At 36.6% G+C, this 27533-nt stretch overlaps 1 protein-coding gene across 1 annotated transcript in view; it reads left to right on the forward strand.

Annotated features, from left to right (window-relative positions):
• Nucleotides 1–6011: 6011 nt before the first annotated feature.
• LOC113232270 overlaps nt 6012–27533 on the forward strand; it is a 287393-nt gene continuing 265871 nt past the window's right edge. The window contains exon 1 of the mRNA XM_026466939.1: nt 6012–6053. Coding sequence (XP_026322724.1) covers nt 6029–6053 — 25 coding nt within the window. The 5' untranslated portion in view covers nt 6012–6028. The remainder of the gene's footprint in view (nt 6054–27533) is intronic.

Raw genomic sequence — 27533 nt, forward strand, 5'->3', positions numbered from 1 at the left:
TTCTAATAACAAATAAATATTTTGTTGAATCTAGAGTGGCTTTGTGACTTGAAGTAAATTAATTTGCTCTTGGATTAAATATTTCTGTCTTGTAACTAAAATACACTTTTGAGACGTTTTTTTACTATTAAGTATCAAGTAATTATTCTCTAGCGTCTACAGGGAGAGGATCGTTTTGTTGGATTTAATAAATTTGTCTTCATAAAAAGAATTTTGTCTTTTTCTAAGTAATCTGTTTTTACCGTGTAGGAGCTTGTAGAGCTCGCTTGATTGATTCCACATATGTTAATTAATAACTCAATTTTGCTAAAAATGTCGATTAGGTACTTTAATTAAATACGGAGAGCAGAATTGCTGCGGACAGGCGTGTCGCTTGCCACCAGGCGCACGATTTAATCATTCCGTCACTTGGTGTAAAAAAAGGTATGTCATATGATGATGGCAAAATATCCTTCCCAACAAGACGTAATTATAAGTTTCGAAAGATCTTTAAATACCCTCTGTAACGTATGAAATTTATCTAAGTATACCTACACAACATTTCCAAGTAACACTTAAGTAGACTTACGAACACCTCCACATACTTAAATGTAACTTAGTTGTTTAACCATGTTCAGTTCCTACGAAAGGTTTTAAGAATAATTTTGCATTACCTTACATATTTTATAACTTGAGAAAACTGAAAGCGCAAAGTGCTTCTGAAACTTGGTTAGTTCCGGCGACGCGGGAAGAAGCTTTTTCTTGTGCGTTATGTTAGACAGAAAAGATAGTAACAATCATTGAAATGACATTTAATACCTTTTTTACGATACGAAGTCACGGGACAAACAAGTCGTGCGCCTGATGGAGCGACACGCCTGTCCATAACAGTTGCAATGCCACTAAGAGCTTTAAATCGCAAAGATCGGAGGGTCACTGCCACGGAGACATAAGTTGACAATTCCCATGTGCTTGTAATTTCACCAGCACCCTAACCCTTCAAAACCGGAACACAGTAATGTTATGCGCCTGATATTAAGCAACATGCCTGTCCTTAGCAGTTACAATTCCACTCAGACATTTAAATGACAAAGATTTAAAGGACACTGAAATGCGCTCGTCACCCCTATACATAAAGATTACGAGTCCTATGTGTCTGTGGTTTGCCAGCAACACTACCCTTCACAACCGGAACGCAGTAATGCGCATGGCGGTAGAAATAGGTCCCGTGGCAGTACTTGCCTGGATGAACTCTTCCTGAATGAAATTATTTATCGGTTGTCGGTTTTTCGCCAGATATGGTCAGCCTACAGAAGGGTTAGCGCGACTTGGCGCGACTTCCGCGAGAGCGACATAAAGTTTGAGATGTCTGTGCGAGAACAGCAGCATCTCGCGCTTTATGTCTCTCTCGGACAAGTCGCGCCCTATCGTGCTAGCCCTTCAGCTTGTTTATTCTACCTGAGGGCCTACCATAACCATCAAACTACAATCTTATTTCAATGTAAGCTTATATTAAGCTTATTATAATGTTACTCAAATTCGTACCATGACAAACCTGTAAACCAAGTAATGTATTATTGTTAAAGTGACCGAAAGAATTAATGATTTCCCAACATTGACTTACAATTATATGGACGTCGGGTCCGCGCTAAAAAGTGTCCGCACTTGTAAGGCGCTAAAATCGTATACAGAGCGCCAAACTCCGCTTTAGTCTTCATTTGTTCGACTGACAGCGCGATACTGCGATGACATTACAATTTAAATTTCGAACAGGTTGACATGGGACATTTTTTTCGTGGTTTTTGTATTAGACCCGTCGTCCATTTATTTGTAAGTCAATGTTTCCCAATATTGTTTATTCCTTACTAAAAATAGGAAAGAAATAACGCTATATGAACTGTCTAATGCCATCTTTTTCTTTTTTGATGTTCTGAGTCGTCCTATCGTAGTATAATGTTATAGTACTTAATGTTACTTACATTCAGAGAATTTTAACTGCCAAAAAAAGAAAAGTATGTAATAATGATATCTATTGAAATTACACTGTTTTTAATTATTTTTCCGCATTTTCATGAAGAAAAATAAATAAAACAAGCTGGGTCTTGATTGTCATGTTGTGAATTCGGAATTATAGTCTAGTGTCAACTGTTAGTGTCGCCGAGGAGCACATAGATGTCGCTGTTATAATTTTACGAAATAAACATCGCCTATTTTTATTTGACGAGAAATTTTTTCTTATGTACCTACTATTAAATAAAAAAATAAACAATATATTGAAGACATATATGTAAATAATTAAGTTCAAATTAACTTTTAATCATTACAAAGTAATAGTGCTTCCATTGCATCCATGTAATTATTTTAAGATTGCTAAATTTGACATAAGAACCATACTACTTTCGAAGATTTTTATAAAGAAAACGAATATTCAGTTGGAAAAAGTAACGGCTGTATTACGAATCACAGACATAAAAAGCAATAGGCAAAGTTGCCTGACCATAGCTAACAACTCTATTATTATAATGGCTAGGGAGCCTACGTAAATGGTTACATACATAAATGTTTTCTGTGTTCATATTATACTAACAACTTTAATATCAAATTCACGTCATAGTACGAACTGAGTGAATAAATAGTCGGAAAGCTGCCAATAAAACATCATAGTTTAAACATTGTAACAAGCTTACTTTATTCGCGTCATGGTACGAAAGGTCAATGTAAGGTTAAAGTAACATTATTTTAAGAGGTTGTGGTAGGCCCCCTGCAATGTCGACAACCTTGGTTCTATGCTGGATATTCTCATTCCGGACCGTATCCTTCAGTGAACCTCCTACCATTTATCTCGTTCCATAGCTCACTGAACGACTTTTTCTACAATTTTCCCAAAGATTATCGTAAATATATTTAATGTTCTAACTCTTCTAACTATAAAACAGAAAATTTCAACAAGGGCAACGCCCTGGGGCGTGAAGGCTGACAACATTTCTCCGTTATTCTTATTGTTTTATGAAGTCCTGCAAAATTCCTTTGAGACTCATAACTCAGTTGGACGTAATTATGTTAAATAAGGCAGAAAATGCTATATATTTATGTTGCAAAAGGTGTACGAATTTGGATTGGTGCGTTTTTTTGCGCCTATCAGTAAAATAGATAATATCCTGCTAAGTCATGGTTAGTAATTAATTAGTAAAAACCCTTCATTGTAGAGTGCACTTGCCATTGTTATGAGTCAGATATTTGGCACTGCAGAGAATAAAGGGCGTAATAGCCATAATACAAAGATTACATCAAAAATATAAAAAAGACATGAACTTACGTTTAAGTAAAGAAGCCAGTTTAAGCGAAATGCAAAACACGGAGTGGACAGAGCAATCGAGCATAACAATGTAACCCAGTTTCATAAATAAAAAATATTTGATAGTAAAGGAAACCTTTCATAAATTTCTCACAAGTGACGGCAAAAAGCCGTTAACAAACCAAAAAACAAAGGTCTGTAACAAACGCATAGAGAAATTAGTAAGGTCTATCTAGGGTCTAATTAGGACTCGATCTAGGTGGTTGCCCTAGATTGGCATACAGATGCAGGTTCGAGTTCTGTCAGGTGAACGAATTTTCTTTGTGTTTGATCTTTGTATTAATAATTATAAAAACAAATGATAATATTGGCTGCCCTTCCTTGTAGTATCATATAAAAATGGAGTCTCAGCTTTTCTTTTAACTTATAAAAAGGTTACGTTTAATCGATTTGGCGATATATTTTCAAGTAACTTTAAAACTCACTTGAATGACAACTGAGATGCGGTCACTAAGATAACCGTGAGTATTGCCCAGAGAATTTCTAATAAAGAATATAGCACTCTATAAGAATGAACTTTGACAGTATCGGCATAAAAAATGCGCAGCAATTCATTGAGGTACGGACGTGTAATGCAGAGGGATGAAAGTCAATCGGAAGCGATCGGAGTTACCCGGAAGGAGTTAAATGTAAACGGGGAGGGAAAAAACAAAAAAGAAGATTAATGGATTGTGTGAAAGATGATATTTTTATGCAAAGTGGCAAACAGTCAGATCCAGCGGACGGCAATATCGTAAACACCGTCTATAGACTTAAAATTGCAAATGTGTTGGCCGCCGTGAGACGTAAAGTATTCAGTGTTCTGTACAATCACAGGATTGTGCCGGCTCTGCTTACCTTTCAATCCAAAACTCAACATTTGTGGTAGAAATGAAGGTGATGGTGCCTTCAGGTGGGTAGTATATTAATATTTGCAAAGGAAGCGAGCAACGATATGACGAATGACAAAGATGAAAGGACCAAGATAACATACTGCGCCAACTGAAAAAAAAAAATGGGATAAGCCGTAACCATTGCGAACCATCGGGAAATTATAAAGAAATCATACCGTGGTAAGAAACACAGGTTTCTTAAATGATAATCAGTTACTGAATAACCCCGAAATTCTTCAAATCTTAAAAGACTGATGATGACAAAAGTGTCTGTAACATCTTAGGCCAGAAATAAGAAAGAGATTCGCAAGTAACATGGATAAAAATCGTCACCATCTACATTTCAACTTCACCCATTCCTGGCAGAAAAAAGGGCCATCCATAGTTTGTGCAATCTACTACGACCTAGCGCTAGTCTTTCCCATCTACAATCCACGACTTTCGGGACCCATATCACTGCGTAATAAAAAGTCACCTCATTTTGTCACACTCTGTAATGAATCTTATATTGACTTTATTATTGGTTTTCTAGAATATTCAGTAATTTAAAGCAAGGGTATCACAATCAGTTTCAGAAAAAGATAATGGCTACGCTTGACAGGCAAGTTCCTCATAGCCACGGGACTTCGATCTAGGAAATGAGTCAAGTGTATCGAAAATTACGAGACGCGGTTCACGCGCGCGTTATTGGCTTCATTCGTGACTGTAAAAGTTGCTTTGGTTGTGATCTACCTTCTTCGTCTATCTGGTGTTTTCCTTTCGTTTGGTATGTCCCCAGGGACAGCATTCAAAGATTCACTGCTACCTGCCTCCAGGGACTTTGTCATTTTCTCCGAAACCTGCAAGAACTTAAGGACATCCTTTTTGAACAAGTAACCATAGGAACACATAGTAAATTATACCGAGTACGGCGAACGATTTTTAAAAGCTAACAAAGAACGCTCTCCTGTGCTCTTGAAGTTGTAAACAATGTTTGCAAGTACGTAAACCTTTTGGATTAAGATAAGGCTCGTAATCCCTATTCCCTAACTTAAGCTATCGGGTAGCTAAGCTTGCCCTGACTCTGGAGATTTAGAGTAAAAGAGATAAGAGTCAAGAGCAGTACTAGTGTCTACTGTTATGACGACCTTCAATTCAATGTAAATTTTCATATAAAATAAAAGTGTTTAATGTGTTTTTTTTTTGATACCAAATCACGGGATGAGCAAGTCATGGGCCTTGTAGTAAGCCTACGTAGATCTAAGTAGACGATAAGATCGGAGGGACACTGCCACTGCAGCCGTCACCACTCAAAACCGGAACGTAATAATATTCACGTTACTGCTTAGCGATAGAAATAGACGAAGTGGCAGTATTGCCGTGGACGAATTCTTTCACAAAGAGCTGCTTGCTACTGCTACTTGCTAGCCACAAAACATAACAATTACCGGTAGCATTCTTAACGCCAATCATATGCGTTTAATCATGGGAAAATGTCGTTAATAATTCAAATAAACCAATCACAAGTCTTAACGTAACAATTACCAATCGCTTTATTAACACGCTGACCAACGAAATTCGTTTAATTGTATTGTGCTGTTAGTAATTTTACTTATTGTGTTTATAAAATGAGTAGATCAAAGTCTTTGAGTTGATTTAAGTATAATGTTCTATAGTTTATCTTTAACTATTGTGAGAGATACCTTTGTCATCACGGGGTGCCATCTTCAAATTCAAGTTTGGAGGTCTATGTCACCAAAAACCATTTTCTCTTCGGTATTCTTGAAAATGTTATATTTAAATTCTGTTTTATTTGTTTCAGTGGAAATCACGTTGGTGCGTTATGAGAAAGCTGTCACCAGTTGCAGGTGAGTGATCAACATTCAAGTATAACTTTATCGTTAACTAACGACATCGATTGCTTATCAAGCACTTTGTAGCTGTGTCAAAATATATACATAATTGAATTTAAGAGCATAGGTATAAATAACGCACACACTCAAGATAGCCCCGCACTAGTGAAACCCTGTGTCGCTGGTTACATACATAGACAACCACAAATTACACGCAAACTCGCGAGAGAAATAAATGTAGGCCATACAAATATTTCCCGGGAATCGAACCTGGGACCTCAGGGTAGTAACCTTGCGGCCACAGAGGCAGTCAAAAGCTAGACGAATAAAAAAGCGTAGACGATTAGCGACTACATCGTTCTAAGGTGCACTACAATTGTTTTCATGAGAAATGCACTGCTCATGGCAAATGGAATAAGGTTCTATTTTTATCACACCTTCACTTAGAACGCTTAGATAATTTTGACTGCACGTACCCATATCATGTTGTTATAACTTTTCGGAGACATGTCAAGATCCGGACCCGTATCACGCAACATGGTGGTCTGTGGTGTAAACTGTGTACACCATCAGAACATCGTACCATTAACAAGAAAGTGTCATAATTCAAAAAAACATTTTTTGAGAAAATGACGAAACAGATAGAAAAAAAGAAACATTATAATAGTAACCGTAACATTTTGATATGAAAAACGACGTATATGAATCGTTTCGTATTTTATTTGTTAACTGACATCAAAAAAAGGAGGAAGTTCTGAATTCGACTCTATTTTTTTGTATGTATGTTTAGGATATTACGGTTCGTGAACCGACCGTTTGTGTCCCATTTACATTTGAAGAAAATATTCCACCTCTAACTAGGGGATGAATCCGGTGTAGCGCACTTTCCGGTTACCGATTACAATAAAATTTTGCAAATAGATGTAATTCCACGAAACTTTTTACGTCGTCTTTTTTTTATAAAAAAAAATATTTCTTGTAATGTTCTGAACTGACCCTAAGAATTTTAATCAGATAGTACAAAAATGCTAAATGTGGCATTTAGTGAAGAGAGAAGCGATTATGGGCTTTGATGTAAAACAATAAAACACATTTCTTATTTTAATAGTAGTAGATTTAAAATTGCAACAAACATCAGTATGTTCGTGGTGGTCCACAAACGAAGGGATCCCATTAAACTTTGTGGGGCGATAAGCAAAAATCCTAAATCCTACACGATCCGTTTTCGCTCAGACAGACACTATTGGAACAGGTACTATTGGAACTCGATTTTGTAGTTTTTTTTTATTTGTTTATCAGTCATAATTAATTATAGTAACATTCTAATTTAGTTTAGATTATTAAATGTAAATGTTAATGCACTCATTACAACCACAAATTACACCCAATTTGCTTCCATTTTTATTAACGTGGAAGTAATGCCTGAATCTATCAATTACTTAAAAATGTGATAGTTTGTGTAGTTTGCGGTTACTAAATATGCATGATGCAGGGACAGAATTACATTCGACACGCTTTTTGGATCTGAAAAATAACTTCATTTCCTATGTGTAACAATCGTGAAAACCTAAGAACTTGATATAAATTGAACCCAACCATAAAACGTTCATCACACGGTTTCTCAACATGCTTTTACGTCACGAGCTTATTGTATAGGTTGTATATCATCAATATTATTTGACAGATTGGATATTTCAGTCATTCACGTTGTGTGACGGCGAGAATTGGGTCTTACGGGTTTATAAATAAGAATAGACTACACCGGACGTAACCTCAAATATTTTTTGTATTACTAATATTTGTAACAATAACAAAGCGTTATTTGTGTAGGCGATTTGATGTCATACGGTTTCTGCACATCAAGGTCAACTGCGCTTGAGTTTTTTACGATCTATCTTCTTAACGTGAAAGTAACTATTGGTATGATATTCAATTCAAAGGCCTCACAGTCACTGGTCTTAAAATTGTTGAATGACGTGTTTTTGTATTTATTTTTAGGCCTTTTTATATTGTCGAGTGACGGGACGAGCAAATCAAGCGCCTGGTAGTAAGCGACACTCATGTCCAGGACAGATGCGGTGTCACTCAGAAAGATCTGAGAGGCACTACCACTGACAAGTCCCATCTGTCTGTAATTTCACCAGCACCCTCCCTTTTCCAAATCGGAACATAGTAATGCTCTCATTAATACTACTTGACAGCAGAAATAAATAACAGCAGTACTTCCCTGGACGAACTCTTTCACAAGGAGGTGTACTGCTACTAAAATAATGTTCTTTTATTCTTATTTTTACACGCATGCACGCACGCTCGCACGCACGCATGCTCGCACGCACGTATGCACGCACGCTCGCACGCACGCACGCTTGCACGCACGCAGCCTTACTCTAATCTTATCTTAAGTTATTATCAACCTTATTTCATAGTGTTTTTCTTTTTTATTATTTTTCAGTAAGTAAGTAATACATCTTAAATTGACTTAGATATTATTCTGGGTTGGAGACCTGGTAACCCAAGACACAGGGTCAACCTAGTTTGGGCACCAGTCTCCGGTTGAGATCTCACTTGAATGTTTTTTTTAAATTGTATGTGAATGGGAGAGAATAAACGAGTATCATTATTATAATTTTTTTTAATATTCTTTCTTTTTGCGGAGTATTTCAAACATAGGTAGTGCGTTTTGTGGCTTATTATACTGCCACTTTGTTCCTCCTATAGCTTATTATGAGCTGTACCGTCGGATGCTATTGGGCGCTTGTCGCAGTCGAATCTGTGTCAAATTCTCTCCGCCTGTACTTATTTTATTGCGATCCTATATTTAGGTGGCCCCCACACCTCACGCGTTCGAATACCTCAAACTAATAAAATGGTTACAGATAAAACTCAAAAATACACAAAAACAAAACTCATTTATTGTTTTTTGTACATCGCGGTCAACTGTACATGAGTTTTTTACATGGTATTTTTGTGTTATAGTGAAAGTAAATGTTAGCAATTTAGATCTCTTAGAAAGAACAATGGTAAAATCATAGTTAAAAGAATTTGTTAGGGTCTTCAAATGTCTTAATTACGAGTACAAGTTTGAATAAAATATATTCAATAAAATTAATTCATTAGGTTTTTCAAATTATGATAGCGGCCTATCTAAGTTTGGAAACAAAATCATATTTAAAAGAAACTCTAATGACTAATTAGTATATAACCGGACTGATAGCTACAACTATCAGTTTTTTAACTTTGATCGACATCTAGCCGCCAAAAAAGTAATTTCAGTACCTACGTATGGATATGGTCCACATTTAGTTCACGTAATATCAAAATGTGCTGATTCGACCGATTTTTAATAAGATAATAAAAGATTAACTACTAATAAAGTAAAGTAAAGTAGGAAAAATTAAATCGATAATTTCTTCTCCAAAATACCACGCGAGAAAACGGTAAAACTGACAAAAAAGTTCCCAAAATCTGGGATAAATGGCACGTTTTACAAAAAAAGAAAATTGTGTCCGAGTTACCGGTACAAGTCTGTGGTGTGTTATTAATTAACTCAGTGTTTTTGTTATACTTTAACTTCACGCCTTTTGACCATACCAGTATACAAAATAATTTCCTCTGAAGTTTCGTTACGTCACAAACCCACGGCACCATTCCGCTTCTATTAACTCTGTTTAAGGCTTCTGTACATTATTTTGATATAATAATACACCGAATATATTTTATTCAATTACTTAACACATAACCTCCAAAACTTTAAACCGGAATATCTTTAATGCCTGAGTTCTCAGAATAGTAAACCAAAACAAAATTTGTTCAGGAATTTCAACTCTATATTTTCACATATTTTTCATAAACAGACGCATACAAATTACATCAACAAACATTTATATGCGAGTTTGCCATTGTCCTTTTACTTTAAACCCACATATACATGTCCTAAATAAATTACTATAGTATAATATGTGGTTAATGTGGATATACTCATAGTCTCGAGGGCACACGTCACATGATAGGGGCAGAGAGGGGGTCAGTCTGTGATCGACAGTCGGCCCAGAGGCACTTTGTGGTGCAAGGCGAACCAAAAAGCCAATAGGCGAGAATACTACAATTACTACCTAAATATCTTATTACTTATACACCATCTAATGATACAAGACATGACCTTACAAAAACAAGCAGTAGGTTTCGAAATCCATAAAAAATTCTCAACGCCATCTAGCGTTATAACCGATACACTTACGGACATTCCAAATTCAAACACGCCTAGATTTGTTAAATCCATTCGAGTTCCAATAGTACTACTTTCAACTCGTATGTTTGTTACCGACTACCGATGGCGTACGAGTCATTTCACACAGAGGGATTACTTGGGGTGGCGTCATGCCACATCTTGCCACCAGGCATAATAGATAAGGTTCCTTTGAATCAGTGATTGCGGTGAACATCTTAAATGCAATACACAGATGTACAATCAGAACGTAATTTGGACAGTGAATTCGGAATGAGAACATAATCCATGACGAGGAAAAACTATTTACACGCACCTGCACATTTAACGGAACACTAATAAAATCACCAAAATTATAGTCTAATTAGAAAATAAAACTTTAGTGGACAGTCATTTTATTAGGAAATGAAAGTATGTTATCCGATCTATTCCACGTCCCCAGAGACGTGACTGGCTCCCTGGAGCGCTTTAAAAAAGAGACTGACCCGCGGCACCCATTACATTATCACGTGCTGGTAATCCAAAGGCTAAAGAGTCGGCATAGCTTCATTAAAGAAGTATTCCCTCTGGACGGGGAAACTAATCAAGTCCGTATAAATCTCTGGAAGGAGAGATACTCCCTCCTGGGCGTAGTCTACCAAGGCACACTTGGAAGTCTTTAAATAGACTGCGGACCCAAATTGGCCGAAGCAAGGAGAGCATGCACAGGTGGGGTTATAGCTCTGAGAGCGCATGTATTTGTGGTGTCTCTCCCCAAACTATGGCACATCTTTTGTCTTGTCCTGCGTGTCTCTACTAGGCGAGGACCCGTACAACGCCACTGATAATGCTGTGTCAGTCGCTGAGTACTGGTCCTCACAAATATAAACGTCAGAATCGACACGCTAAGAAGAAGATCCGATCTAAATGTCTGAATCCGATCTAACAGGCTGAATCTAATATCTCTAAATAACAAAAAGTGTAACATAATTACTTTTACTAAAAAAAGGTACCCAGTTGTACATAATTATAGAATTAAAGGATCGGCAGTAACGAGAGTTTTTACTGTAAAAGATTTGGGAGTAGAAGCGCGAATAAAATTCTGTCCTTTCTCCACCGTGTTGCTAAGCCCTTCTAAAACATGACATCGTGGTTTATGTTATACAATTCTTTGGTAAAGCGTATTTTAGAGTACACTGTACACAGAGTACTGTTCATCTATCTGGTCCCCGACTTACCAGAATCATAAAGATAGGATAGAATCGGTGCAGCAAAGATTCCTGAGAACAATGAGCTATAAATACGGTTTGAGAAAGAAAATTCCAAACTACAGTGATCGTTTGATAAAGTTTGGCATGATTAGTTAAAAAGACGACAGTTGTCGGATTTTTGTATGCTCCACAAGATTGCTAACGGTTTTGCTGATGCCACCTTGTTGCAGATGATATATATGAAGGTGCCAACTCGTTCTGTACGTATACCTCAACTATTCTATCAACATGTCTCGAGTAATAGCCCAATATCCAGAATGTGTAGATATTACAATAATATCTGTTCGGATCATGATCTGTATAATGGTAGTTATTACAGTTTTAGAAGACTCCTAATTTTTAATTAATTTCTTTACGTAAGCTTTATGATTTTATATCTTTTGTCTTTCAATGTTAAGCATATTTAAATAATTTCTTCTAGGTATTAAATGTCCACTGTTTTTACTAAAGTGTTGTGTATAGGTATAATTGGATTGCAGGTTTATATTCATTCATGTAGTATAGTTTTGTTAATATATATTCTGATCTGTAATCTGTTGCTGTACCTTATCCAATAAAATAAAATATATCGCGTAATTTTAAACAATCCATCGTTTTGAGCCCTTTACAGTTCCTATGGTCACGGCTGGTTGTAAAGAGCGTGAAACGTTGGTTTGTTTGAAAAACCAAAATATACGCAATTTGGATACGAAAAAATACCTCCTATGTATTCATTCATTCCCATTTCAACGTTTTTTATACTTAGTAACGCAGCAACAAAATTCACTCCAGGACACTAACCTAGAACACCCAGGCCAGGACACTACCTAGAACACCAAGGCTACAAGCAATTTCGAAAAGGTTTTTTCCCACATTGATCCTACTGGGACTTCCACCCGAGATATCATCCAGGACCCACAGAGTAAACTGGAAAGTTAATAGGTAACGTACTATGGAGTTTGACAGCCCAACAGCACCAGCATTCATATACATAACGTGACCATTATTTTTTTCCCTTGGAGTCGGACGCCTGTAAATTTATATTATTGTTGCAAAAATAAAACACATGTTTATGGTAGTTACGAAATGGTTTATGATTAAAAAATTAGAAAAAAGAAGTAATCTTTTGTAGTCCGATGGGCTGGCTTTTATATTTTTCGCTTTCGCGTGATTTTTTTGAATTTCTTGTCATATGTGTCCTGTTTTGTCAAAGCGGGATATTTTTGAGTATTTTGGGGTTAGCGGGACATGAAGCTTGAAAGCGAAATTGTCCCGACGTGTGGTCACGTTATTCATGCATCACCTGGCGGAAGAAATAGTCAGTGTGCCTCCTCAATTCCACCTAGTGGGAACATCGTCTGGTCTATTTTAAATCCAGAAAAAATACATTCATTTTCAACGTGAAAACTTATGGACTCGAATTGAATATTAAGATTGATTTATACAGGTTTAGTGATTTTGTAGCACCTGAAAAATTTACTAGCCACATTTTGGTTGACAAACCATCAAACGCCGCCGACGACAACTTTACGATCGTCGCATATATCTAATAAGACATTAGAGGGGTATTCGTATGAAAACAAACATCTATCGGTTCTCACCTTGGTCTGGGTAATGTCATAGATTCTTGAAACGCTGATGTCAGATTTGTTTCTCGCAAAAGGTACAACAGTTAATGACGAGTTAATGCAGAGGCGATACGGTATTACAAATTGCCTACGCGAACGTTCTATACAAGTTCGGTCAACGTTTTAAATCCCTGTAGCGTGGCTATGACTATTAATTCGTAACTTACTTTTATTTGTAAATATGTAATAAAGAATATATATAAAGGAAAAATCATTATAAAACCTGCATGTTGAAGAAGGTTCACAACCCCTGTAACACGTTTTACGTCCCCAACCCGCATTGGCGGACTTTAGACTAAACCCGACTTCTTGGAGGAGACCCGTGCACAATAATGGAAGGTACAATAAGAAGATGACGATGATGAATGATTTTCATTGTGTGTTTCAGGAAGAATTACTTCAAATGGAGTACAAATTATATTAATAACAATTTAAACAGATTTAGTATAACTTTCGTTTAGAATGTAAGACATATATCACGTGTAAATATAACAGTGATAGCCTAGTTGAGAAATCAGTTACTTTCCATGTAGGTAGTCTAAATTCGATTCCGGTCACGGGCCTGCACCATTTTTGTTCACGATAAAGAAAACATTATATCCCACGTGTCAGAAAATATTTATAAAAACACAGCGAACACAGTTATGTAAATTGAACCCATGTTAATAAAAAATATAGTACCAGACAACCACACCACATCTAAGTCTTGAACTAGAAATTTTCCTGTATTATGAGTATGAACTCTGAGGCACAACGTAGAACAACCATACAACTGTTTAGTAGTAGTAGAGGTCCTTGTAAAAGAGTTCGTCCAGGGAATTACTGGCAACTTACTTATTTCTGCCGCCAAGTATCTCATATAACGTGTACATGTTTCACCTATGCAAGTATAGCATAGGTAAAACAGACACACGGGACTTGTCAACTTATGGGCGCAATGGAACTGCCCCTAAGATCTTCATGATTTAAAGCTCAGAGTGGCACTTCAACTGTTATGGATAGACGTGTCGCTTCCCACCCGGCACACGACTTGTTCATACCGTCACTTGGTATTATGAAAAAAAGACAAAAACCATTTAGAAAATTTAATTTTTCCCAAATTGGTTCTTCCGGCACCTCCTTATTTAGCAAAACTTGACCTACCGAGTCTGGCAATGGGTGCGTTTTTAGAATTTGGTCTTAACCCTCAAGTTACAGGTAACAAGCATCCCGCAGCAGGTCGTATATGAGCTCATGCAGCAGCAATACTCTTCTTCACACAAAATTCTTCTTCTTAACGTACCTATGGCATCCACTATAATTGGATAGCCACTAAAGGGTTAGCCACTTTAAATACTTGGGACACTATGTCACCGACGACCTCAAGGATGACCTGGATACACAGCGCGAACGGAGAGCATTATCGGTGAGAGCAATTATGCTTGCCCGCAGGTTCGTCAGATGTACGCCTGCAGTTTAGATGACATTGTTTAAAGCTTACTGCAAACCAATGTACGCTAGCGCTCTGTGGAAGAGCTACACTCAGTACTCTCGGAATGCTCTGTGCGTGCAATACAACAACGCCTTCAGGACGCTGTTGGGGCTGTCACGTTTCTGCAGTGCCTCAGCCATGTCCACTGACGCGCGCGTAGATAGTTTCACGGCTGTTGTACGTGAAAAGTCAGCGTCGCTACTGAAGAGAATCCATGACAACCCCAATAGCCTCCTAAAGAAAGTTGCTGACAGGAATGAGTTCCCAATTATGCGGCACTTAATAAATAATACAAAGTCCCTGTTAAAATATAAGTACTAATGTAGTTTTAAGTCTGTACCTACTAACATTTGATTGGATCTCAGTCGTCTCAATAAATAAATATTATTATTGTTTTAATGCTGGCTATCTTAGTGAAAATCGGCGAATCGCTCCTTTTCTACACTATATTTTGTCTATAGTAACATTTTTCAATTCCGCTTAAAAAGATGATAGACGTCGTGCTCGCTCGATGTACTAAATTAAATACTTGTGCAAAGCTAAACAGACTCTTTTTATTGGAATCTATGTTAATAAGATTCGATTTTAATAAGAAAAACCAAACAGCCGATATTAAGAATTAGGTTCGTAGTTTTTTAATAACGGCTGAAATATCTCTCGAGTACCGAAATTCATTTTAAATTCTCTGGTATTATTCGACAGGATTCAACAAGATATTTATTTTCTTTGATAATTAACCGACGTATATCCGATAACTAGCCATGCTGATTCATAATTTTGTCCTGTGGCGGCTTTGGACGCCGACTATTATCACCGGCTGGCTGTGGCAGTCTCTTCGGACGAGAGTCGCCAAGCAGAGTATCACACTTGCCAAAAATATTCGATAGTTTTTTAGTTACTTGAATTGTCATGTCAGCGATTGCAAATTATTTGATCTGTTTGATAAAAGTTATTTGTAAAACCACGAAATAATATAATTCATGAAGTTCACGAGGCCGTTTTATTGTTCGCTGAGGGAACGATAAATTCCCCAAAGTCCCATTAATTTTGGACTAAAAACGAGAAAACTAATTAAAACAGGGACAATCTTGAGACTTTTTAGATTGGCATTGGACACATTTGGACACGTTTGTGATACAAACATCATCATCACCATGGCGGCCGTTTTGTTATCCAATCTTGGGTGTAGGACTCTTCCCTCTTCTTCCACTCTTGGCGATCTTGTGCCCGACCATCCAGTCCCGCCTTCCATGTCATCGGATGTGGTCCATCCAGCGCTGCGGTGGTCTGCCACGCTCTCTGATGTCCGCTCTAGGTCTCCACTTAAGTACTCGACTTGTCCAGCGCCTCTCGTCCATTCTCGCAATGTACCCCGCCTACATCCTCCTTTTCTTCGCCACGACTACCATGACATCTTTAACTTTGGTCTTTCTCACATCACATGACCAAAATTAAAGATGTTTATTTACAATGAAATTGTGTAGGTACATAACAATTTAAATTATGACAAAGAACCAGGGTAACACAACCCAATTGTAGTGTATATCGCGGACAGATTTCCTACGAAACCTGCACTAGGCAAACCCTGCCTCGCAGGTACGCCAAACCAAAGAGAATTTTTACAATTTTTGGAAAGTTTTACATATTTTTTATGAGCAATCTGCTGTTATTATTATTATATTACATTATTAGATCTTATTATTATATTAGATTATGGCACGACATTGCTTGTGGTAGCACATTACACTTCGAATCCTGTTGACTACAATCATTGGCATTTTGCATGACACCATATGAAGTATCCAAAACCATGCTTGATTAGGACGTAACAATAATCTTGAGCCATAACCTAAATGCTGTATACCATTTATAAATGAGAGAAAAAATTGAAAGCTCTAATGAAACGTCGTTCCAAGCAATAAGTCATCGTTGATATACACTAAAAGTAAGAAAATACAAAACAGTACAGACTACTAAAAAAAACGACCTCAAAAGTCATAAATCCCCTAGTTTGCCTCCCTTAGAGGTGGAATATTTTCTTTAAATTTTAACGGGACCATATCTGAGGTACCCTCTTACCAACAAAAAAGAATTATCAAAATCTGTTCAAAATTTCGCGAGGCTGGAGTTATCGCGGAACATACATACAAAAAAACGTAAAGTCAAATTGAGAACCTCCTTCTTTTTTTAAAGTCGGGTAATAATGATATTTACTAGTAAAGGCAGTCGTGCTACCCTAATGATTTGACCTATCGCCTCTCAAGCAAAGGCCGTGAGTTCGCGGGTTCATCAAGTTGAAACTTACGCGTCAAAGGAGGTTCACAAACTTGTGAAGTCCCCTACTATTAGGCCAGTGTGGCGGACTATGGCCTAAAAACCCTCTGCTGAGAGTAGACCACTGTCCTTTAGTCGGACGTACTAAATGGGCTGATTATAATGATAATGAAACTTGAGGCAATTCGAATTGTACCTCAAAAGTTGCATAATCTTGTCTATTTATGTGATCTAATCTATGACCGTCTAGGTGTTTGTGCACAGATATTAATGTGTCAAGAACGATTCTATTCCGAGTGAGGTCTTTGCCTCGCGTAAAATGGACGCGTACCTTTTTGGCTTTGTTTTCATTTGCATGCACGTCTGAGGATGAAAACTGAGAAGGAACAGTATTTGGAGCCGCATATAGAGTACGTAATTATGGATTATGCCTACCTCCAAGTAAACATAAACAAAAATATGGGCCATGGTACTATTCTTTTATATTGAAACTGGTGAACAATCAGGCAGCCATCTGATGGAAAGAAGTTTGATATATCTTGGAAAATTGCACGCTTGATGCGGACGCATTGGAAAAATTTGCCTAACGTTGATTCTTAAAATGCCTAATTGCAAAATACTGCTGACTTCGGCATAAGCTGTCTAAAGGTATCACCACACTCATTATAACGGAATCGGCTTGACCAAGTTAGAGAAAAGTTTTGAAGGAAAATCTCGCATACACATATTTGTATAGAGAGAGTATATTACGAACATCATAAACGATAACTTGTTATATGACTTTTTACACAACATAATTTTGTTTAGGTAAAACTTTTAAGTCTTTGTTGTAATACCTGAGACTTTTTAGGTCTGTATTTAGTAATAAGGTAATAATATTTAATATATATGGTCCGTTGGTTCGTTCCGTGGCTTAGTCTGCCACGGTATGCAAGAAGACGTGTCGGTTCGAATCCGACCGGATCGAAGGAATTTTTTCTGAGTGTTGTATTGTATCGTTTGTATAGCATTTGATTGGACATCAACGATTACTTACGAGTGCAAAGATCTTTGTGTATCAAAGCTCTGAGTGGCATTGCAACTGTTTATGGACAAACATGTTGTTCACCACCAGGCGCACGAAATGTTCATCCCGTCATTTAGTATTATAAAAAAAAAGGCAGCTCACCAAGGTCCGTGATGCCGCAGCCGCAGACGCATCCGAAGCGGTACATGGATAACGTTACGTATTGTGGGAGACCGCCTTTATCCACCTCAAGTTAGTTATTGAATCTTAATTAATAAAGTGCAAAGGCTTGGTCCTTTTAGAATTTAGATGATTCTTCTTACTGTATCGATTAGATAAATAGAAGTTATTACTTCTGAGCCACACTAATATAGTGTTTGCCATCGTATTGAGAGAATTTGTCAATCATCATAACGTACTCTCCGATTGTCGCCCAGGGTGCGCAAGACGTGCAAAGGCTCGTTTCGTGTAATAGATGATTGTAGTCTAATACTAAAAAAGTGTTAGATGTGCGTTTGTAGACCTTACGGACCTCTCAGTTGTTGTTTACGAGCCAAAGAATCGTTCATTTCCATTCCAGCTGCCATTTTGCGGCCGAAATGCAGCTTGTATGTAGCAAAAAGTAAACGTATTAAAATTTTATTTACGAAGCCGTATTTTAAACACTCAACTCATAATTTGATCCCGCCAGTTTCTCAGAATAAAATTTAATATTTTGCATGAATAAATTTATGAGAATTACTTCGCTTTAACACATTAAAATTTCAATATTACTTTTAACATAAATGGTCTATTATTACATAATAAGTTTTCTGTTATATAAAAGGATAGATTATGTAATTATGATATCATAATATAATAATAAAATCAGGGATCTGGTCATAATATGGAGCCATAATAATAAAACCTAATAAAACATCCATTGCTTTTTCGTGTTGTTGTATGTTATATTTTTTAAGTGCCATAAAAAATCATTATCCATTCATCCAAATGAAATCACAAAGTCCATCAGTGAAAAATAAAAACGTAACCTCTGTATAGAGACCAATGACACAAAAGGATATTTCACCTGTCTTAAACCACTAGACATTTGTTAAATTTGGATAAAATCTAAACAGCGTGTTTCACAAAATACAAAATACGGTTTAACGCCATCTAGCGTCGCCCTGCGTAAACTACATACATGAAACGATGCCTATGCTGTAATTATTAATACAAAGATCGAACATTTAGAAAATAATCCTTCAATCCGACGTCTTCTAGCAAACCGTGCCAGACGCTATGACAACAATTTTTCTATGTGCTTATTTGTCGGATCTTTTTAGCCGTAACGCCATCTATGAGAAATATATGAAAGTATTCCGTCACCCAGTTAGGTAACTTTACAGCTACCAGCCCTGGCTAGAGACGACGCTATTAACTGTATTTAAATTTGTATTGAATTGCTATCAATTTTTTTTTAGGAAATTACTCAACTAGTTTGTTATAATTATTAATACAAAGACAGTATTTGATAGTGGCGTCGTCCGTGGCTTAGTTAGCACAGCGTCTGACACGCTTTGCTAGAAAATCGTCTCGAAAATAGTCGGGTCGAATCGGGACGGATCCAAGGATTTTTTTTCTGAGTGTTCGATTTTTTTTTTATAAACACAATTAGTTATCATTGTCAATTTAATGTCAACGACAATAAGAATAAAATATACCAACGGATTTATATTACATAAATAATTAATATACGACAAATCGCGTAGTTGAACGTGCCTATTATCTTTTATTTTTCATTGAAAGAAAAAGTTAAAAGTTAGTTGCACCACATTCCATCGTCAACTTCGAAGTTCAAAAAAAATCCAGTCTTCCATCTTTGTATTAATAACTAAAACAAACAAGTGGAGTCATTTCACAAAATATAATTGAGTATAAATTCAGTACAAATTTAAATGCTTATGTTAGTAAGTTAATAGAATTTGCAACACCTGTGCTCTTGTAAACATTAACCATGGTTCATCATTTTCTAAGCTGTTATTTATATTAGTTACAAACATAATATATGCTGTTGTTAACAACGACGCATTCCAAACCCGCTAAATTCCTACCTCATTACATTATGTATCGTACCTAATTGGCCATTATTGTTTTCCCTCAGAGCGGGCCGCCTGTATTTTTATTATTGTTTAAAAACAACGCATGTTTATGATAGTTACGAAATGTTTAATGACTAAAAGAAATTAAAAACCATCTTGTGTAGTGTGGTGCTCGATGTCTAGCTTTATATACATTTTTTGTGCCATTTTTTTATATTTACTGTTACGTGTGTTCGGTTTTGTGAAAGCGGGACACGAAGCCTAAAAGCGGGACTTATGTTCACATTCATCATACCTACCTAGATGATGATAATGCTAATACATATTCACAGTGAAAAAGATAATGTTTGGATTAATGGATTAATCATCAACTGGACGACATTATCAATACTCAATAATTTCATTGCTCCCCAGTGCATCGGGAATGTTTGCTCACTCGCATGTCTTTGCGGCTATTATGTGAAAAAGAATGGCTTCCTTGATGCGCAGAATTTTTGGCAGCAGTAATCCTGATTGTTATTGCATTCAGGGTCCACCGCTCGTTTCATGAGCACTGGATTCGAATGCTTATTTATAAGAATGAAGGAGGAAAAATTTTGTTTTTTTTTTTTACTGTTTGTTGAATCCGCTTGCTGATACTCCAGCCCCGCGGGGGCAGAGCCGGGGTTAAACTTGTGACGGTGTGACCTCCTTAAACCGTCATCTCACCTCTTTGTATCGCCTCTCTCCGCTTGTATTTTATCATTTTTTTTATTTTACATGTATTTAAATTTTAAATTTGAATTGTTCCATCTTCCTTCACTTTCTCATTTTGTTTTCGTACCACTGTCACTCCCAGCTCGACCGCCACAACAGTCTGAATCATATGTAATAATTTATAAGTCTACAGCCTTTATGTATCTATTTCTGTAATTCAGTTTCTCTGCCCATTTAGGGGTAAGTGCCTTAATAATAAAGTGTAGGGAGTGTTTTATACTGGTATACCTATTTTTTACATTTACCTTTATATTGTTACAGCCTTTCTTTAAACTTTACTTCTTTAATAAATTTTGTAGACCGGAAGTTTCCCATTTCATTGCCGTGAACCTGTTCACGGCTAGTTAGGGTTACAACCCTTTCAAGCTTAACCTAACTTAACCTCTATGGATGAATGTCCGAAATAAAAGCTTTGAATTTGAATTTGAAAATAAGTACAATATATGTTACATCTACTGTATAGTGTACTTACTATCTTACGGGAACGTGTACACGCTAAGAAATTCGACGTGTCTGCTACAGAAAAGACGAAAATGGTCTTGTACAGTCTTTCAGGTAGCTCTCGTCTTACTAACGACTGTGGGAAGAAATATGTTATTGTATGTTTTGACTACTAAGCAACACCCGTCCACGAGCATAAACGTTCGTATACTGACAATGCACCGCAACCCGTCTCATACAATAGCGACAGAGCGCGTCGTGTCGGGGGTAGACAAGATTTTGTTCTTGTCCGGCGCTGAGGCAGTGTACGCAGTTTGTGTGTAGAAACGACACCAATTCTTGCACAGACCCGGCGACTTTTCTAAGCGTGGAAACGCGCCCTAAGGCTATTATGAAAACGAAACCTAAACTACAAAATACTACAGGTTGCCGACACATCTCTTTCCCATGCGGCTTCATCTTCTCCACATTGTCATTAAAATTTGTGGTACCGTACTACACTCATGTCTTCCGCTGGTAATCGCCAGATATATTGCGAATTAGCAAACTTTAACTCTCACGATATCTTCATTCACATAGCTATGACAAATGATGGCAATAAATCGCAGACAAAAGGTATGAATGTACTCGACATCATGAGAAATCACACTTTCTCTTCAAGATTTATATTTAAGTATCCTCTATATATCCACATTAAACTGGACTTACAACGTATAAAGATGATACAAACGGAGTGACGATAGATGCCGATAAATAATGTAACAAACTGGCGAAGTGCTCATGACATGGCGCAAGGTAATCCGGATAACAACCCAAAGAACACTGGGGTTATGATTGAGGAAGTGGAAGGCTGACATTTGATGGTATGTATTGAGCAGAAAATAGAAATTCGTAATTAAATAAAAACAATATAGAAAGAGATACAGTAGACCGAAAATGAGGTGGACAGTATGGGGTTGCCATGTTTCTGAAAACGACACGTCCAACAGAGCAAACTGAAGGGAAAATACACGGAAAGTAGACCCCACATTAGATGGGAATAATAATGCTGATAACAGAGAGAACTTTTGTCAATACTCAGCTCAAATAACATCAAAACCATCACTAAATTTATGGAATCCTAAAGTTATGAAGCTATTCATCTCATGTTATTTTCGTATCTAAAATTCAAAGGGTACGCAAAATACATAAGTTTTATGTACAATTTTCTTTTACTCGTGTCATCTCCTTTGGGGCTTAACTTTCTTACGGAGGGTCAGTAACTTTTTGTATTACCCTACCTAAAATGTTATGGAATATAGTTAGTTAACACTTACAGTTCTTAACTGTGAAAGAAGAAGTTCGCTTTTCACGTCTTACATCTTTTTTATTTTAGTTCTCTTTATAAAACTTTTAAACTCCAAATACATATTCCATTTCAACTTCGTCTCTTTCATTATTATGATGAGGTGAAACTTCTTTGTTGAAATTTACCGTAGGGTTTTAAATACCAGGCTATATATTATACAGCGAGCTTTAGAAAAGGACGATAGGCTGAATTAGGTAGAGCGTCGTCTCTGTCCATTAGTCGTACGATGTAAACGGCTATTTAGCCGATTATGGGACATAGTATGTAATATATACAGACTAGTATTGTACGTTTTTTTTGTTATCGTTATTACAAATGGACGCATCTTGTAATTGGGGTTCAAAATTCAAATTCAAATGTACATAATTGTATATTTACTTAATACGTAAGCATATTACATTTGAAACCGTCATATTGATTAAAATCTATTACTCCTTGAGTGCACGATTTTTTGCTTTGAATCAATTTTTTGGATCGTAATCGATCTTATACCTCTGAATCGATCTACGAATCGGATCGTGTGCACTTGAATCGATCTCACAAAAATCGTTACAAAATTTTTAATAATTATACACCTTTATTATATGATTTAATTAAGGTAATCCTTTACATCTAACTAAACTTTTCTATAATAAGGTCATATAACTTAATGTCCAAAGTACTGTTCTCTTTATTTTCCGTTTCTGTTATTGACGAAATCATGAAAAAGATGAGACTTTATTTAAATTATGAATACGATCTAGACAACTCGATTCGTCTTAATTTTTAATCGATTCATCTAAAAATCGCTAGATTATTGAATCGATCTTCATAAAAATTGAAACGTAATGTGCATCCCTACTACTTTTACGTCAGACAGATTCCCTTGAGAAGAATGAGTAAAACACTCCAAGAGTTGTTCTTTGTAAATAAACATTTGAACATGTTTATCATTTACAATATTTATTTCACTTGTTATTAGATCGAGACAATCTACAAGAGCTGACATGACATAACAGACATCCGTGGTAATGACTCATTTAGCTCTTGCTATTTAGATATTCGATCTAAGATGTTTGAAACAAATATTGTAAAAGATACATGTATATTTACAAAGAACAACCCCTAGACTTTCTTGCTCATTCTTCTCATGAGCAGAGACAGACCATTTCAAGTTTAATTTGCTTACCCATGAAATATAGACGATTTCAGCAAAACGGGTCCATTATAATGGTTCTTTGTCATCCTAGTCATTCAAGAAGCTTATAGCTAACATGTCGTGTGTTATGATGTCATCACGATCGTCAACCTATTATCTCTCCCACTACTGGGCACAGATTTCGTTTGATGTTAGGGTTCTGGTCATTATGCAATCTAACCCAAGTGTGCTAAGAATTTAAGCTAGATTTCCAAGGGATATAAACCTTCTTCGATGGCTTCATCACAATGTTTTCCGTCGTCGTCAGCGCTGTAATAATAATTGAAGTATTGTACATACCACCACAGAGATTGGAATCATCAAGCTCCCAATACAGAAGTAACCGTTCTCCAACTAAGTTACCACCGCTACAAATTCATTTGGCTCACCGGTATTCTCAGAATTTGACAAAACCTCAAAAATTCCAAATTTTCAATTCTTTATTTATTGCAAAGGCCATTCCAAGGTTACTAGTTTGATCTGTTACATCCATAATATGGTTCTTAATATCTTTATAATAAGGTTTAAATACTAGAAGCCTAATTTTTCATTCTAGTGAACATCGTGGTACTACAATATAAATTATGCAGCGGACACTTCTTTAATACTAAAGCCTTAAAGTGCAGTTCAAGGTTACTCAACTACAGAATTTAAATTGGTTGACACAAACAGCGTTCAGTACTTAGAAAATGATGCGTCATGACAAAACGTTATTTTTTGACGGTTTATTTTTTCAAACCAGTTTAAAGTTATCTGTTTCCTGCTTTCCTTAAATGGATATTTAACTGTTTAATTTTAGAGATAACGCTCACGCTTTTATGTAGTTCTTACTTAGTTTCTGCTTTGTCATTTTTACATCTGTTTAAGAATCCATACTACCTCAGCAAGAATCAAATTTTTCGTCGACCTGCAGGGTCACTGGCTTTAGTTCAGAATTAACTTTTTTACAAACGAAATTTATGCCATTTGAAAACTGTTTGTCGTATAGTACACGTGTTCCATTTAACTCAGTTGGTAATTCATAAAAACATTAGTATATTTAAGGTGTAAGTTTGTGTTTTTTTCTATCGTGAAAGTTTTCACTAATCGTGTTTTCACACCGTATAGTAATCAGTGTATATCCTCAATTGTACTACATATTTTTTCCAAAATGATTGATTCAACAATTTCGTTGTTTTACGGATTCAACCAAGTGAATTTGAGGTTGTCTAAACTCTTAAAGTGTCAGTAATTTAAAACAATACACTGTCACATGTGTACTGCTCCACCGTTCGTAAGCACCTACTGTGTTAACCCACATTATTATGCTTTACAACTGAACACGGGTCCTAAAGGTTCACATTCTATTTCACTGCGATAGCGCCGACCATCGGGTATATAACCAGAAATAGAGACGAAATGTCATTTAATTTGTTTGAAAACTATTCTGCCATATCATTACTGTGACAACTGCGCTCCGATTGGCTAGCCCGAGTTCGAAGCAATTGACGGGTGTCGTCAACTGTTTCACTTCAAACCGACCAGTTAACTTGAGCTTTGCTATAATGGACGAAAATTGCAAAATTACATATTTAGTATTTAATTACCGATGAAATGTTATTCCGTTTGTTTTGTAATTAGATGTTTTTCTGTATTTTCCCACACCACCGAATAGAACAGCACGGCATTGTTTTTTGGAATATACGGAGACGTACACACAGGTCAGTAGTTGGCCTGTCTATATTTCAGTGCAAACGAGAGTTGATGTTTATAAGAGCTGTATCCCTAATGTGTTACCAGGAATACATGGCCCTTATTTCGTCGTTATATACTCGATGGCGCCGTCTCAAAATCTATCATTTCACAGCCATGGTGTAAGTTACATCTGCAAAATTACAACTTTTCAGGTATCAAGCGCAACATCGGGTAATTAAAGCTTAAAGTATAATTTGTGAGCCCTTTAACCTACTTCAAAAAGAGTGAGGTTATCAATTCGACTGTATTTTTTTGTTGTTGTTACGCGATAACTCGGCATTTATGAACCGATTTTGATGATTCTTTTTTGTTGGAAAGAGGTTACCTCAGTAATGGTCCCATTTAAATTTGACAAAAACATTCCACCTCTAAGGGTGGCAAACTAGGTGTTGAATCCGGATTCACGCACATTCCGGTAACCGATTTCATTAAAACTCTATATAATGTAATTCCAGGAGTTTTTTCATTGAGATTATTTAGTTACAAAGTAAAGGTATAATCATAGATTGTCATATAATTATTTCTAGTAATTCTGTTTTTTTTACCTACTCCAAAGTACACATCATTGGCGGTTATAAAGTTCACGAATTTAGCCGACGTTATGTTAGAACTACCTTAATGGTTGTTAGAAGTTGAATTGAGATGAAAGCACGCGGTTGGATTGAGCTCGCGCAAAGTTTTGTCATGACAAATAACAACACATTACACTACAACGTAGTAGCTTAATACAAAAATGGGTGCGAGCAGGGTTGTTGCTGTTGCTTATTTTTTACACAACTGCGAATGCTGTGTTTTCAACCGTAACATCAGCTAATAGCATCAGCGAATGATGCAGGTGCTGATTTTATGTATTCAAAAATCGCAAATTATAAATCCAAGTAACGGGACGAACAAGTCGAGCGTCTTCTGGTAAGCGACACGCCTGTCCATAACAGTTACAGTGCCACTCAGGGTTTTAAATTGCAAAGATCTGAAGGGCACAACCACTGCACCCGTCGCCCTGAGACCTAAGTTGACTTACTGAAGTCCCATGTGCCTGTAATTTCACCAGCACCATATGCATTCTAATTGAATTTATCTACATGAAAAACAGAAAGCTGTTTTCTCTGGTATTGTAATAAAATATTATTTCAATGATTTTGTGACATCTATTAACAAAATAATCAATCTGCACGAAATCTGCCTTAATAATAATTGTAATCGTGCTTAACCGTTCTGGAATTTAAACAGTTATACATTGACTTACAAATAAATGGACGACGGGTCTAATACAAAAACCACGAAAAAAATGTCCCAAGTCAACCTATTTAAACGTAGTGACATGTAAAGGAATATGAAAGAGCTAAAACGTTGAATTTAAATTGTAATGTCATCGCAGTTCTGTCTAATTTTGCTTGCTTCGCTGTCAGTCGAACAAACGAAGACTAAAGCGTGAATGACGCTCTGTATACCATTTTAACGCCCTATAAGTTCGGACACTTTTTAGCGCGGACCCGACGTCCATATAATTGTAAGTCAATGCAGTTACACCTTAAAAACAACAGCTGAGCTGTTTCTTCGGCGTACAGTCTGTTTCTCAAAGGTATCTAATGATTCCAGCGTGCCGTTTAGGTTGCAGGCATGTCACGACTCGAACATCCGCAAGGAATATCAGCATAGATGAATGCGAATGCTGATGCGGATATTTTAAGTTATGCTGATATTCGTAAGAACCCAGGTTCGAATCCTTGAGACGGCATGTACATAGTAAAAGCTCTTGCTAACGCTGAAGGAGAACATTCCGATGAAACCTGCACATCGACCAAGGTTCTCAACTCTTTGAAAAGTGTTTAGTTCCCCACCCGCATTGTATCAGCGTGGTGTAAGTATTCAAGCGTAAATATAAGGAATGACTGCTTATCGAGTTCTTAGGTTTTAGCGATTGTTACAAACCAACATTTCGGGCCCTTTACAGGTCCCATGATCACGGTTGACTGAGGTGGTACAGTCATCAACCAGTTATGTCTAATATTAATGCAAACCACCCTCTTTTTTCACTATAGTTACAAAAGTTATTAATTAAATACCTTATTTTTAATTTTACATAGCATATTCCAATTTACGCTACATTGGTTTGTTACACAGC

The sequence above is a fragment of the Hyposmocoma kahamanoa genome, unplaced genomic scaffold (assembly GCF_003589595.1).
Source record: "Hyposmocoma kahamanoa isolate Upper Pololo Valley unplaced genomic scaffold, ASM358959v1 68, whole genome shotgun sequence".
Lineage (NCBI taxonomy): Eukaryota > Metazoa > Arthropoda > Insecta > Lepidoptera > Cosmopterigidae > Hyposmocoma > Hyposmocoma kahamanoa.